Source organism: Phoenix dactylifera, chromosome 3, assembly GCF_009389715.1.
Source record: "Phoenix dactylifera cultivar Barhee BC4 chromosome 3, palm_55x_up_171113_PBpolish2nd_filt_p, whole genome shotgun sequence".
NCBI classification, from domain to species: domain Eukaryota; kingdom Viridiplantae; phylum Streptophyta; class Magnoliopsida; order Arecales; family Arecaceae; genus Phoenix; species Phoenix dactylifera.
In genome coordinates, this window is record NC_052394.1 from 1,353,316 (window position 1) to 1,366,738 (window position 13,423).

The 13,423-nt window shown below is 41.0% G+C and overlaps 2 protein-coding genes across 3 annotated transcripts; one reads left to right on the plus strand and one right to left on the minus strand.

The window, feature by feature from the left end:
* Nucleotides 1-1,034: 1,034 nt before the first annotated feature.
* LOC103703460 (palmitoyltransferase ZDHHC17-like) lies at nt 1,035-6,264 on the plus strand. 2 transcript variants are annotated; one of them, XM_026803110.2, is made up of 11 exons: nt 1,035-1,770; nt 1,862-1,996; nt 2,180-2,246; nt 3,244-3,340; nt 3,717-3,810; nt 3,905-3,988; nt 4,192-4,232; nt 4,548-4,613; nt 5,390-5,449; nt 5,552-5,603; nt 5,695-6,264. In XM_026803110.2, exons 1-11 carry the CDS (start codon nt 1,611-1,613, stop codon nt 5,781-5,783), a joined length of 945 nt encoding a protein of 314 aa, XP_026658911.1. In that variant the 5' UTR covers nt 1,035-1,610; the 3' UTR covers nt 5,784-6,264. The 2 variants fall into 2 exon arrangements, with proteins under 2 accessions (XP_026658911.1, XP_008784533.1); XM_008786311.4 differs by having other exon boundaries at nt 1,039-1,770; nt 3,714-3,810.
* A 2,171-nt stretch (nt 6,265-8,435) lies between these two features.
* On the minus strand, nt 8,436-13,036 carry LOC103703459 (putative clathrin assembly protein At2g25430). The gene is made up of 2 exons (XM_008786310.4): nt 12,591-13,036; nt 8,436-10,757 (listed from the first exon to the last, which is right to left on the minus strand). Exon 2 carries the CDS (start codon nt 10,558-10,560, stop codon nt 8,638-8,640), a length of 1,923 nt encoding a protein of 640 aa, XP_008784532.2. The 5' UTR covers nt 10,561-10,757; nt 12,591-13,036; the 3' UTR covers nt 8,436-8,637.
* Between the last annotated feature and the right edge of the window lie 387 nt (nt 13,037-13,423).

Genomic DNA, 13,423 nt, shown 5'->3' on the forward strand with positions numbered 1-13,423 from the left:
AATATTATGTTATATTATGAGAAATTAATTTATACTAAAAATTATAATATTTTATACTTTTATTATTGTATTATACTATAAATATAATATATATTACATTATATCATAATACATTAATATGCTATGTTAAATAATTTAATATTATGTTAAATTACCAAATATTAATTTACTCTAATAATTATATTACTATTATGCTATATTAACATAATATTATTTTATATTACAATAATATTATACTATATCGTATATTTATGTATTAATTTATATTATGTTTTATTATGTTCTGTTGTATAATACTATGCAATGTTCTTTATGGTAATTTTGTCATACAAAAGTACTTTCTCAGTTTGTTTACCAAACACAAAACAAAGTACCACAGCACTTTACGAATGTAGTTACCAAACAGCAAACAGCTTTTTATAACAGCTCTACTTCAGAGAGTTCTACTTCCAACAGCTCTACTGCTAACAGCTCCCCCAAACAGGGCCTTACTGTGTCGGTATCAGCTGATCTGATGGAATGTTATGAAAGCTGAATCTGTCAATCGCGGTCAAATAACTGAGCAGCTTGTTTATCACTAAGTGAACGGTAGTATTATTACTGCAAAAATATGCGTTCCTGCTTGCATTGCATTGCAGAGGAGAGCTTACGTTTTGTGTTACCGACTTACCGTAACGGGTGAGTGTTTTTTATGATGGAAAATGTTTGTGGGAACCACGACGGTGCGGACCCAGGTCGTCAAAAGGACACGGATGGAATCATGGAAGTATAATACGGCGGCTAGGGATAAACTCGGAGGTGAGTAGAGATCGGATGCGGGCTGGGCCCCGCTTGCAGCCTTCCTACCGAATCAGCGTGATCGTCCCGCTATCCACCAATTAAATTCGAGCGCGTTGCCATCACAACTCACAAAAATCACGCAACCGTCCGGCTTCCACCATTCACCTCGCTTGATCATGCGACAGGGTACAATTCGGATGAACTAGTTTTTTGAATCACCAATTTGAAGTTGCGCAAAAGCCTTTTCCTTTTTTATTACGGGGCCACTGTCGGTACTTGGGTTCCACGGTAAGAGAGGGGGGAAAAAAGGAAAACCGAGGAGGTGGGGTGGGGGGAGCTGGAGGGATGAACACCAGGCGGTGGAGAAGGTTCTGACTGCCGTCCCTCCTTCCACTCCTCGTCGTCGCTTCCTTCTTCCGTCCCCTTTCTCCTCCTCCTCCTCCTCCTCAATTTGTTTAAAATCAGACCCTCTTTTCGTTATCACATCTCGATTGTTGCCTGAAATTAGTAATCTGTTCGACGAGGAGTGCCGATTCACGCTTCGGTGGCGGTCTGGACGCAGACGATGCCGGCAGTGGAGGCCGCCGGTGCGATCCAGAACGACCATTAGCCGTTGGATCTGGATCTCCGTACCGCTACATTACTTGCTTGCTTCCTTCTCTCATTTTTTTTGATCGTTAAAACATCCTTCTCCGCCGTTGTTAGTTGTCGTGATGATTGATTCTACGGGTATATATGCAAAAATTGGTCCCTGAGAAGGAGCCATGTAGCGGCTTTCTTTCATTTTTTTTAAAAAAATTTCTTCTCTGGTCCTTTCCCCCCAATCGCGGATGCTAGGGTTGGGGTTTCAGAGGCCCCGGCGATCGCCGTGGGAGCTTCTCCGATCGGCCGCAGTTTCCTGCTTCCTCGCCCTCCTATGCCACTTCGCCCTTGCCATGGTTCCCCGCCTCTTCCCTTCGCTCTCCCTCCTCTCCCTGCTCCCCATCTCAGGTTTCTCTCTCCCCTATCATCTTCTCTCTCATCTTTCTTTCTTCGATGTTAATAGAGCTTTTTTTTTTCTTTTGTTTTCTTTTTCGTGCAGCTTTAGTTCTGCTGGCGACTATTTTCTTGGGTAAGTGCTGGAGGCGGCTCCTCGGGATAGCAGCGTCCGCCCCGGCTTTTGTTCTTTTTAATATACTATTTTTATGGGGAGTTTATATCGCTGTAATCCGAGGAGGTACTTTCTTTCCCTTTAAACCATCCCCATCGAGTTCAGCTAGTGAACCCACTGGTTTCCTTTTTTATCTGCAACGTAGAAGTTTAGTTGCTCTGCTCGTTCGATACAAAACATTTAAGTCTTTAGTTACTCTATTTCTGGCACTGATTTCTTCTTCTTCTTCTTCTTCTTTCTTAATTGCAGCTATTCCTTCTATACTGGATGCCATTCTCAATGCTGAATGTGCTTTACTTCTGTTTGGTTTCTACAAGTAAGCTTCCCTTTTTATTTCATTCTCTTTACCTGTGGGAATCGTTAATGATTCATTTAGCATCAATTGACTGTGGTTGACTCTGCTTTCTGTATCAAGCGTTACATTTTCATCTGGTTTCTCTTGGAAAAGTTTTTCTTCGGCTGTCTTCGGATTCATATGATAAAAGCAGCTAGTTTTTATATTTGCCATCTACATGCTGTTGGCTCATGTTGCCTTTATACATATATAATACATGCCATCTGTCATTCTTTATAGAAGAAAACAACCAAATCTGCAATTGAGTTGCCCTCTTATATGAAATTAAATGGCTCATCTGTTATAAGATATTTTATGAAAACTAACAACTTTACCTTTTGGTCCAGTGAAGTTCTGATCACATTTCTTCACCATAAACTCCCAAACTCTTGGGTCAGTCCATTAGAAACCTAATTGGAACGATCCACCTAATAGCCGAGGGAACACTTCCTCCACCTATGAATTGTACTATTTTGGATAATAACCTAGCATACAAAGATTAAATTAAGACATCCAAATGGGAATTCGATATAATGACTAGCTTCACCTTCTCTTTGTGGCTAAAGCCCATCAGGTGGTGTCTCTCAGCTTTCTGAGAAAATATTTTACTTCACACTATAGCAAGTACATGTTCTTTGCTACCATATTACTTCCAGCTGTTGATCATGTCTTCAATCTCTGTTTCTATAGATATTTACAAATACATTCTTGATCATTGTTGGCTAACCATGATTATTCCTGAGTTTTGATATGGTAGTTCTCGTCCTTCCACCTTCTTTAGGGGAAAAAAGTGGTCTTGATTCTGATTCACACCTGAAATCTTTAATTCAACAATTTTATGATTATTTTGTGGTTGTTGAGTTGTATGATGCTAGTAAACAAGACAAACTTTGAGCATCTTTTTTTTTTTTTTTCTGTACTTTGATATGCAAGGAAGATTTCTAGGGCCAAACTGATAATGTCTGCTCTGTGGTTGCAGAATTTTTTCTAGTGATCCTGGAATGGTTGCACACGACTCTTCTTGCTCAATAGAGTCAGAGCAAAAAGGCTTTTCTGAATTCGATCTTCAGTATGAGGTATTAAATTGGATCCTAAATTTATTTTTGTTGCAGTATCTTGTGTGCATAACTGTATCCTTTACTTGCGGCAGAAGTAGCGGTAATGGCAATTTATGGTTCATTAATTGGTCCATTCTAATGATGAAAGCACTTTGATAGAATTAGTTTTCCAAGTAATTGGTGGTGTATTCAGTTCTTATTAATAGCATATTTCTTGAGGGCAAATGTTTTAGGTAACTTATAGTTTGGTCGGTTTGAGAATGCCTATCGTCTGCTGAATGTTCATCAATAGCATTTTGTTTTTTCACTACCATATGCAGTTAATTGTATGTACTGAAACTTGTATCTTATGGCTGTTGTAACCTATTTGTTTTTTAATTCTTATTTTCAGAAGTCTCCATTATTTTCAAGGGTTAGGTATTGCAATATCTGTAAGACAAGCATTAGGGGATTCGACCACCATTGTCCTGCTTTTGGGAATTGCATAGGTAATGCACCATAAGTTGTGTTTTTCTAATGCAGTTTCAGTTTCGTTATAAATTAGGGCTTGTACATCATCAAATATTGATGCCTTGTTCACAGGTCAGAAGAACCGCCGTCTATTCATTGGTCTTTTAGCTGGATTTGTTATCGCTGAGGCCTCCTATACAATGTGTTCAACTCATTGTACGTGATTAGTATGGTGATGTAGTTGGACAACTAGCTAGTTTTTTGTCATATGGACTATCAGTCAAGCAATCACTGATATTCTTGAATGTCAATTGCATTCAACCTAAATTCTTAGTTAGAAACACTGCATCTGGAGAAAATGTTATTGCCTCTCTTTACTTTCTCAATGTCGTTAACTTTTTCACATTTTTGATTTGCAGTCATCACAAGATCTCTAAATACACAAAAAATAAGATTGGAGGTACGTTCTGCATCACAAATTTTTCCATCATGCAAATACAATCAGATGTAGTTTTGATGACTGCATATGATGATTGCCATTTGCAGAGTGCTCCTTAAGTTATTTGAATTTGAGTTTCTATTCATCATAATAGTAGGTTAAGCAGCACCAGTGTAACTGTGTTATAATATCAGTGTATAATGTTCCTTTTCAGCCATACTTGTCTTCCTGTTTATCTATCTCCTCTTTTTTTTATTATTATTATCTGATAACAAATTACAAATAATAATAATGCGCAATGGATGATTAAAACTTCAAATATTATACATTCTGCAGAACATCATCTCTGGCAACTTTGTGATCGGCACAACACTGTTTTCTATCCTCCAGGTGCTATGGCAGGTCTGATTGATGCCCCATGTTATCATTTACATACGTCAACTTCCTGATGACGTTTTGTATTAAAAGCAGCAGTGCATTATTCATATATTTGTCATGAAATTTTGAAAACATGAGAAAGTTACCATGCTAGTGTACGGGTTGAGTACAGAACTGGAAGAATTGTTGGCAATCTCTTTTTTGTCTCTTATTTTTCTTTTTTTTTTTTTCCCAGAAAGTAAATTATGTCAATATTTGCTAAGTTCTTAGTGGAAGGATTATTCTCTCTCTGCTGGTCAATACAAGAAATGGTGATGCAGTTCTAAATGGGCTGTCACATAAATTTTGCTTGATTCATCAATTACCGATGCAGAAATTAAATCAATGAGGTTGACTTATCCAAGTGGAGCATTAGAAACCAAGATGCCATTTTTAATTGCGTTGCTTTTGAGGGAACAATATGATGACCGGAGTCATGTTGATGGTCACTTTGTTTCCTCTCTCATTGACTAAGTTTCTAAGTAACCTCAATAAATACATAAATTTAAGTTTCTAGAAATCAATTTGCTGACCGACACTCACCCTGCTGTGCTTTCTAGTCAGGTAGAAAGGGCCATTTCTAACAACTGAACTAAAGCTTTTAGGTGAACTGTCGTACAGATGTTTCCTTTTCTTTATCTCTGTATTTTGAGCACTCTTGTCCAATTGTGTTTCATTTAAGCATCTATTCTTTCTTCTCTTGAATGCTGAAATTGTCAGCATTTATAATTTAACGATGTTTAATTGTTCTTCTTCACTAGGTGGTCTTCCTAGTGTGGCATATATATTGCATCTGCTTAAATATCAGAACAGAAGAGTGGGTAATTACTAGAACTTTGCCATGTTTGTAATTTCTCAGTTTAGTGGTATAGGGTTCTTTTTTTAATCATATTACGTATGACCAAAACAAGACAATTTTCCAGATTAACTGGAGGAAATATCCTGAATTCCAACTCATTGTCCAGCCCCAACCAGGTAGCTTTATTGTACGAGTTTTAGTTGAACTTTTCTGTGCCAAATGCATTTGTTACCAATTGATTGGGTTTTGTTGTATGTGATTTTGCAGGAAGTCCCACTTCGGAAACTCGATTTACAAATCCATATGATAAGGGTTTTATTGGCAACATCAAAGACTTCTTTAAACCAAAGGATTAGATAAAATAAATGATATGTGAGGCAGATTTATAGAATTAAGAGATTTATGTGATGAAGGCTAGCAAAATTAAATGATTGATGCCAATATCCTTCTTTTTCTCGGAAAAAGTAGCTTCATTGTCCACGCAACTTCCACTCGACAGGCTTCATGCTTGAATGGTCATTATATTTTTCAGTGGTTATCGGCTGTATTAAGTGTAGTCTCGAGGTGCAAAAATGCTCGGCTTTTATTTTTCAAAATGATTTTATCCAGTGAACGTTTGAAGGTTCAACTCTGTAGAAAGTTGCAAGAAAAAGGAAGTCTTTTGGTTCCATTCTCATGTTGAGAGGCCAAGGGACTCGGAATCTAAGGCGCAGTATCAGGCGACGAGTTGCAACATATTATCATAGGCTTCTTCTCGATCTTTTCTTGTCATGAATTAAGACTTAAATAATAATGTAATATCAGTTTCTTCATAAAAATCACCTGGAATTTCCACTATGGATTAATGTGGTTTCAATTTGTTTTGTTTGCACATGCAATTTTGGTCGAATGGTTCTGATTTCAATTTTATAAGTATATCTTTCACCATCTTATCAGGTCTATCATAAGTTTTTCTATTTCAATGCATCATTTAAGAAAAATAATATGTATTATAAAATAAGCATTTTATAGTATAGTATATTAAAACAAGTCGTAAAGTAAATCATGTATGAATAAATTATCCATCTTTTATAAACATAGTTCTAAGTTTATATTACAAATAAATTTATATATCATTTATCACTTAATGTAATTCTAGATTAAAACATTGCTTACACATATTCGTGCCATGGTCGCTATAACTTCTGACAGAGTCATCTTCGTAATCGACAAGATATCATAATTTGCATTCGTTATCAATTTTAACCCACTGGTAAAAGGTCATTTTCGTTGAATGCTAACTTCAGGGTGTTAATTGGCCTCCAATTTTAGAGACGGTCATAGCAATATGAGAGTTTTTCGAAAATTTATTTTTTTAAAAAATATACATATAAATAGATAAAAAAATATTAAATGGAATGATTAAATTTATATTTTATAACAAAGCTATTTTTATTAAAAATATTTATTAAATTATTTTTTATAATAAAGCTTAATTTTCATAACGCATGTTAATCTATAATTTTAAGAAAAGCATGATATTTCTACAAGCAAATTTTATGCATGAAAAATATAAATATTTAAAAAATAATAAAGAGTGTAAGGTCTATTTATCTTTTTCATCTTAGACCATTAAACTTCACTAGGTAATTCAGTAACCCTATTAAAAATATTGAAAGTAAAATTAGTTTTTGTTTGACAATTTTAATCGAATTAAAATAATAAAAAATAAGGACGATTAGCCGATAATAGCGTTTGACGATTCTGGATAGGTCAGGCCTGAGCAATTCGATCAATAAATTCTAGGGCATTAACCTGAGATTGAGTGCCATAGATCTTCTAGAGAGAGAGTAAAGAGAGAAAAGAGAAAGTAGAGAGAGAAGAGAGGAGAGAAAATTGAGAAGACGAAAAAATCTTTCTTCTTTCTTCCCCCTTGCGAGCTATAGGCGGCAGCCACGATGGCCCAGCTGCCTATCCGACGGCAGCCTTAGGTGGCCGCAACCCTGGCCAAAGTGGCTAATCATGGCCAAAACAAGGGTGCTTTGTTTCGAATAAAGCTTCGGCGATTGCCAGCTCAAATATAAAAAAACGAAGGCCCAAAACTCTAAAAAAGAAAGAGGAGAAGATGGAGAACTCATACCTCAGTCCGACGAGGCTTTTCGATGACTTTCTGATGAAAGTCGAAGAAAGAACCTCGAGAACGAAGTTTGAAATCGAGAGAAGTCTTAGAGGGGGAGAATGGGGAGTCTTATATAGGCAAAACTTCGAGCTTTTCAATGTTCGGATTAGCTTAGAACACAACTATTTCAATCGCAATCGCAATCGGAATTAGGAAAGAAGACTCCCAGCCGGAGTCCTTCTCTTCTGATTCGTCACATGCAGCACACGTAAAGGACTGGGCCGGCCTCTTTGGAAAGGGCCGACCCACAAGCCCCAAGCCCACAACTTGGGCTCATAAATTACAATTTGCGCTTTCTAATTGTTTTAGTTTGAAGAAGGATGAGATATTAATTAATAATTTTAAACTTTATTTTTAATAAATTGATGTTGAATAAATTAGGGTCACAGTTTTGTATAATTATTTTTTAATTTGCTTTTTCCTTCAATATTTTGTGGAACGTTTTTTTCAAATTCAGTTGACTTGTACAAATTCGCTCATTGGTGAGTTATGGTGCTGCGGGAAAATATCCCTGCTACCACATCGCTGACGTGGCAACAATGTCAAAAGGACGAACTGAGGGCAGTACACGACCACGTACCGTGTTGACAGAGAGAAGTAAAAATTTCACCAGATATTGCGTTGAAGAATATAGCGAATACATGGTAAACGTCCGCCAAATGTTGTTGACTCAAGACGAGTTCTTGCTCCAATGCAGGAGAGCATATGCCTCCATCCTTGGCATATCCGAGCCCAGTCAATCCAGCTTCCTGCTTTCACGCAGCCGAATAAGTTCTCTGGAACAAAAGAAAAGCGGGGAAAAAGCCCTTCCTGCTTTCACGCAGACGAATAAGTTTTCTGGAATAAAAAGAAAAGCGGGGAAAAAGCCCAAATAACGAACATCTCAAATTGCCACCAACCGAAGTGAGTTGCAATAGTGAATACACGTACCAAATTATAGTGAATAGACAGTCGAAACAGTTCAATCCAGAGACACAGATTGACTGACGCTGCAAGGCAACCCAAAACTAAATACAACCAAAAGATTACAGACGAACGAAGAAGAGCAAAACTCAGTAAGTGGGGTAGCCATATCCACCATTATAAGCTGCTGGCATTCCGTAAGGCATGGCTGGATTCGGGAAGTTGTAGCTGTTGTTAAGCTTGGCCAAGCTGGCCTGGCCCTGCATTCCATCCTTCGCATACTGCTGCCAAATCTGCTGCTCGTGGACCAGCAACTGCTGTTTGTTTTCCATGTCCGCCATCTGCACATAGGAAGGTGGGGGAAAGCTAAGAGACGCAGCAAATGGATCCTGACCGATGGTCTCGACGGTGCCATCAGGCGCCGGCAGGGCGAGCACTGGAGTGGTCTTCTGACCAGGCCCAGGCAAGGCCACACTGCTTGCGCTCCCAGTGCTCACCGGGGCCTTCACCTGCTGCCTCACTGCTCCCTGATCATACATCCCATTCAAGAGTAATGGGTCGAAGCCCCCGGCCAATGCTGCCTTCTGCTTCGCAAGGTTGCTTGTAGTCTCCACAAGTGCAAGCTCCCAATCTGCCTTCCCAGGCTCAGCTGCAGGTGTTTGCCAGGCAGAAGTCACTTCACCTTGTCCAGGGGCACCATTTGAAGGAAAGGCTTCCCATGACCCATTGGTACCGGTTGCTGCCCCTGGACCTGAGAAAAGAGCCAATGCAAGCTTGCTAGACTGATCCTCTGCAGAAGAGGCATCATCCCTGAGATTCACTAAGTCGGTGTCCTGCTGCTGCCTCTTAGGTGGTTCGACCACCTTCTCTGGTTCTGGCTCTGGTTGCTGCTCTTTGTAATCTGAAGGTGCTGGGAGGGCTTTGATGCTGTTCATATCCTGTGCCGGTTCTTCCTCCAGCGTCTCAGGGGCTGTCTCCCTTGGAGGGCTCTTGGGCCTCCTTGCCTTGTCCCTCATGAACTCCTCCAATGTCTCCAGAAGCTTGTCCGTGATACGCTGGACCTCCGGGTACTCCGATGACCGGGCCACCCCAGTATCCTTGCACCACCCATAGAAGGCACAGAGCTCATCAATCTGCTTGGCAGCACTTGCATAGGCCTCAAATGCCTTGACACAGTCCGGGTAGTCCATGTCGAAGAATCGGTCCAGAAGGACCGCTAATATCTCGCAGATGTCAGCATAGAGCTGGAAGCTTTCCCTCACAATGGGATAGAGGGCGATGAGGATCATCCTGCTGTGCTTGGCAGCGCCAGTGGGACGGCAGGCAAGGAAGCGATCAAGTAGCTGCTGCAGCTGGTGCATCCTACCCAGCACCCTCTCAGGCTTCATGTCTCTCAAGGGAGTTGGTGGCTTCCTCTCTTCCCCCCGCTGCCTCTCTTCATACCCAACGCTCCCATTTCCTGGCGGTGATGAGGATGAGGACCTCCCATAACTTCCATAGGTGTATGCATCAGGCTCTCTGTAATCAGAGTGGCGAGGAGGAGATCTATAGTGGTCCCTTGGTGACTGGTATGAGCGGCTCTTGCCACTGCCATGCTGCTTCTGCTCATAGACCATGCACTCGAGCCGCTGGTCCAGGTAGAGGGCATAGGTCCGGACAAAGGCAGAGTGATCCCATGAGTTGGAGTGGGTGTCATCCCGGAAGTCAGCCATGTTGAGAAGACGGGTACCCCGTCGAGTCGCATAGAGGATCTCGTTCTGGAAAGCAGGGTCTCCGTCCATCAGGAGGCGGTGTACAAGCATGAGAGACTTGAGGGCCACAATATAATTGTGGGTTTTCCCCAGCCGCCTTGACACAGTTGCAATGCAGGCATTCACATATGCACGGGAGTAGGAGGTCAGGCTGAGGATCTCCCGCAGGTATTTCTCATCAGCAGGCTCATCATCATGGCTCGTAGCCTTGACAACGGCCACATCAAGGTCAGGGGCAATATTGCTGGACACCTTGGCCAGACCAATGCTTGTCTGGTCCTTCACCGTTCCCAGGGCCTTTCTGATGGTGCTGGGTGCCATTTTTACTTTGCCAACAAGTTAATCCTCTTTTCCTTTTGATCACTCCTAATTGCTCTCTGCTGCTGTAATGAATGTGATGGACTACCGGCTACTAGAAGCAGATAGGCTGGTCAGACCTCCTGCACCAGAAGACCTGCTCCGATATGCTGCACTCCTCAAAATCCAGCAAGCAGATAGGTAGCAATTGGAAATAGATGCTGCCAAATCAATGGTTGTCAAACATAGATGGTAGCTCATTCAAAGAGAGTTTTGGTTTAAAGGCTAGATGTATGGGCTTTTAACAATGCTGCTAGATATGCATCTTGATGTTTTAATCAATCTTTAACTACAAAGACAGATCATTCAATGATTAGTGGGTTGAAAATCGTTACCTTAGTTATTAAGATACAAAATTTACATGAAGACTCTGATTATCATACTCGACAAATATGTAAGAAAATGACAAAATGCAAATAACTGGAGGCAAAAAAAAGTGCAAACAAGAAAGAGGCTGAGCTTAAAAGCTTCAATAATTTTCAGTTTAGAAGGGGGAAAACAAGCAAATATGTTTCATGGTTACAAAAGAATGCATATAGACGGGTCTAGTACCTACACCCAAGCTAGCACCAGAAGCTAACTCATGGAGAGGTTGTATGGAGGGTCATCGGGGCTGGAAACTGGCAGTTCACAACTAATAGAACAAACAACAGATTGTTTTTCCATAAAATGGTGTTTTAGCACATGTCAAAACATTTTATAGGGTCTGTTTATATCCATAACCATCTTGTATTTGGGATGATCCTTGGATAAGGACTGTTTATATCTGAATAGAGATTCTGATTTGCTTAGGGAAAAGATTATATGTGGCCAGGGTAGCAGCATCAAGCTGCTAACTCTCTGCTTTAAGAACAGCTAGCTGTCCCGCACATGCCAGTACTGATTGCCCGGCACAACTCCTCTTTGATCTAGGAGTTAAGCAGTGAAACTCCTCTTTGATCTAGGAGTTAAGCAGTGAGCTCCATGGCTTTCACGGGAGGCATGTTTGTGGTCAAAGCTCAGAGAGGTCTAAATAGAGAGCAGCAGGAGCTACCCCAGTCTCTCACCCAAACCTCACGCATACGCTCAATGTTGTCAAAAATTGGATAACAATGAAGACACATTTGCTCGATATTGTGAAAAGATTGGACAGCACACCGATTATAGTACATAGGTGACTGGAGTATTACGGATCATCAAAGAAGATATCAATGATCGTCTCTTGGGAGACTGCACAAGGATGACATGTAACAAAGTTTATGGCCTCCAGTCCAAACTTGAATGCTCAGATCAACTAGAGCAACAAGCTGTCCTGGTCCAACACAATAACAGCAACAATAGGATTGGTATCAGGTATCATTCTAGTTTGGTCTGAATTTGTTATGCAATCAGAAGAATAACATAACAAGGAAAGGAACGTAGGTTACCATTAACAACGCCTGGATTTGAAGTCCGATCCATAAATTCCACCCAGAATAACATAACAAGGAAAGGAACGAACTTGTTCAACAATAGTTCGTCAACAACCATTAAGATACATTAATGGTAACCAAGAAGATGGCCATACCAGCCAGTCGGCAGGTTAAGATTAACTGTTATCGATCCGATCGCAATACCATTGGTTGCAGCATCCGATGCACCAAAAAGAGATGAATATGATATTTAAATACCATTGATTCCCATAAACATGATCCGGGAATTTTGCAGATCAACAGCTGAAACATGAAGATCTCTGAATGAAAACAGACTCAGATAACTACCTGAGACAAACCTAGCGGCGAATCCACGCTCTGCTGGTCTAGCTAGAGATTAATGTGATGGTCTAATGACCGGGTCCTTGGAGCACAGATCTGGACATGGCCGGCCGGCTTGTAATGAGAGAGCAGAGATCGAAGAAAACAAGATGCAACAGGTATCCTTTAACTAAAGTTACAGTCTTTATTCTTGGTTCCAATAACACGAAAAAAAAAGGAAGCGAAAACAAGAACAAAAACAAAAAGGAAAGGGGGAAGTACCTTTGTTTTGGCGACGCGACGCCTCTTGAGTTAAGGGGAGGGAAAGGGCTGGGAGGAAAGCAGCGATCCGTGTCGGTAGGGCGTACCTCCCTCCGATCTGCAAGCTTAATGAGCCTATGTATATGTATCAGATTCAGATCTGCGTCCCCCTCAACCCCTCTCTCTCTCTCTCTCTCTCTCGAATCTCCGTTGACTGCCTCAAGTCAAGAAATAATCTCCTCTTCCTCTTCGCTCTTAGCACGCCGGATTCTGGATCGGATCGGATTAGATCGAATCGAATCCGGCGAGATCGGCGGAAGCGGAAGGCGGAAATCCAGCTACAAAGATTGTTATTAAGCTAACAGCAGCGACAACAGCGCGAGCGCAGAGGAAATAAACGAGACGAGATCGCTTTCTCGCCGTCCACCGACTCTCTCTCTCCCTTTTCTCGCTCCTTCCTATTTCAACCTCGCCGTCCGCGGTGAGGCATTAACTTTTTACCCAGCCCTCCCAGACAGCTGTCCTCCGGCTGCCACCGTTAAGTTACTCCCGCGTCCACCTTCCAAGCCGAGAGTCGTCTTCGGGCGAAAATCACGACGGACCGGCCCGATGCCCTAAACGGACGAATCTGATGAGTTTGAGGAGTAAACAGGACCGTCGATTTGATGTCCTTTGTATGCGCGCCAATTAATGAGCTTTTGATGATCCAAGACAAAGTTGATGAGCTGCGGAGTTAAACGATGAGTCATCGACAAAATCGAGACGGTCGATGTGTCTGTAACGCAGACGACGACAAAGACGTGTAACTTTTGAAAAAGGAAGGTAATAATAAAATAATAAGATTGATACACTCG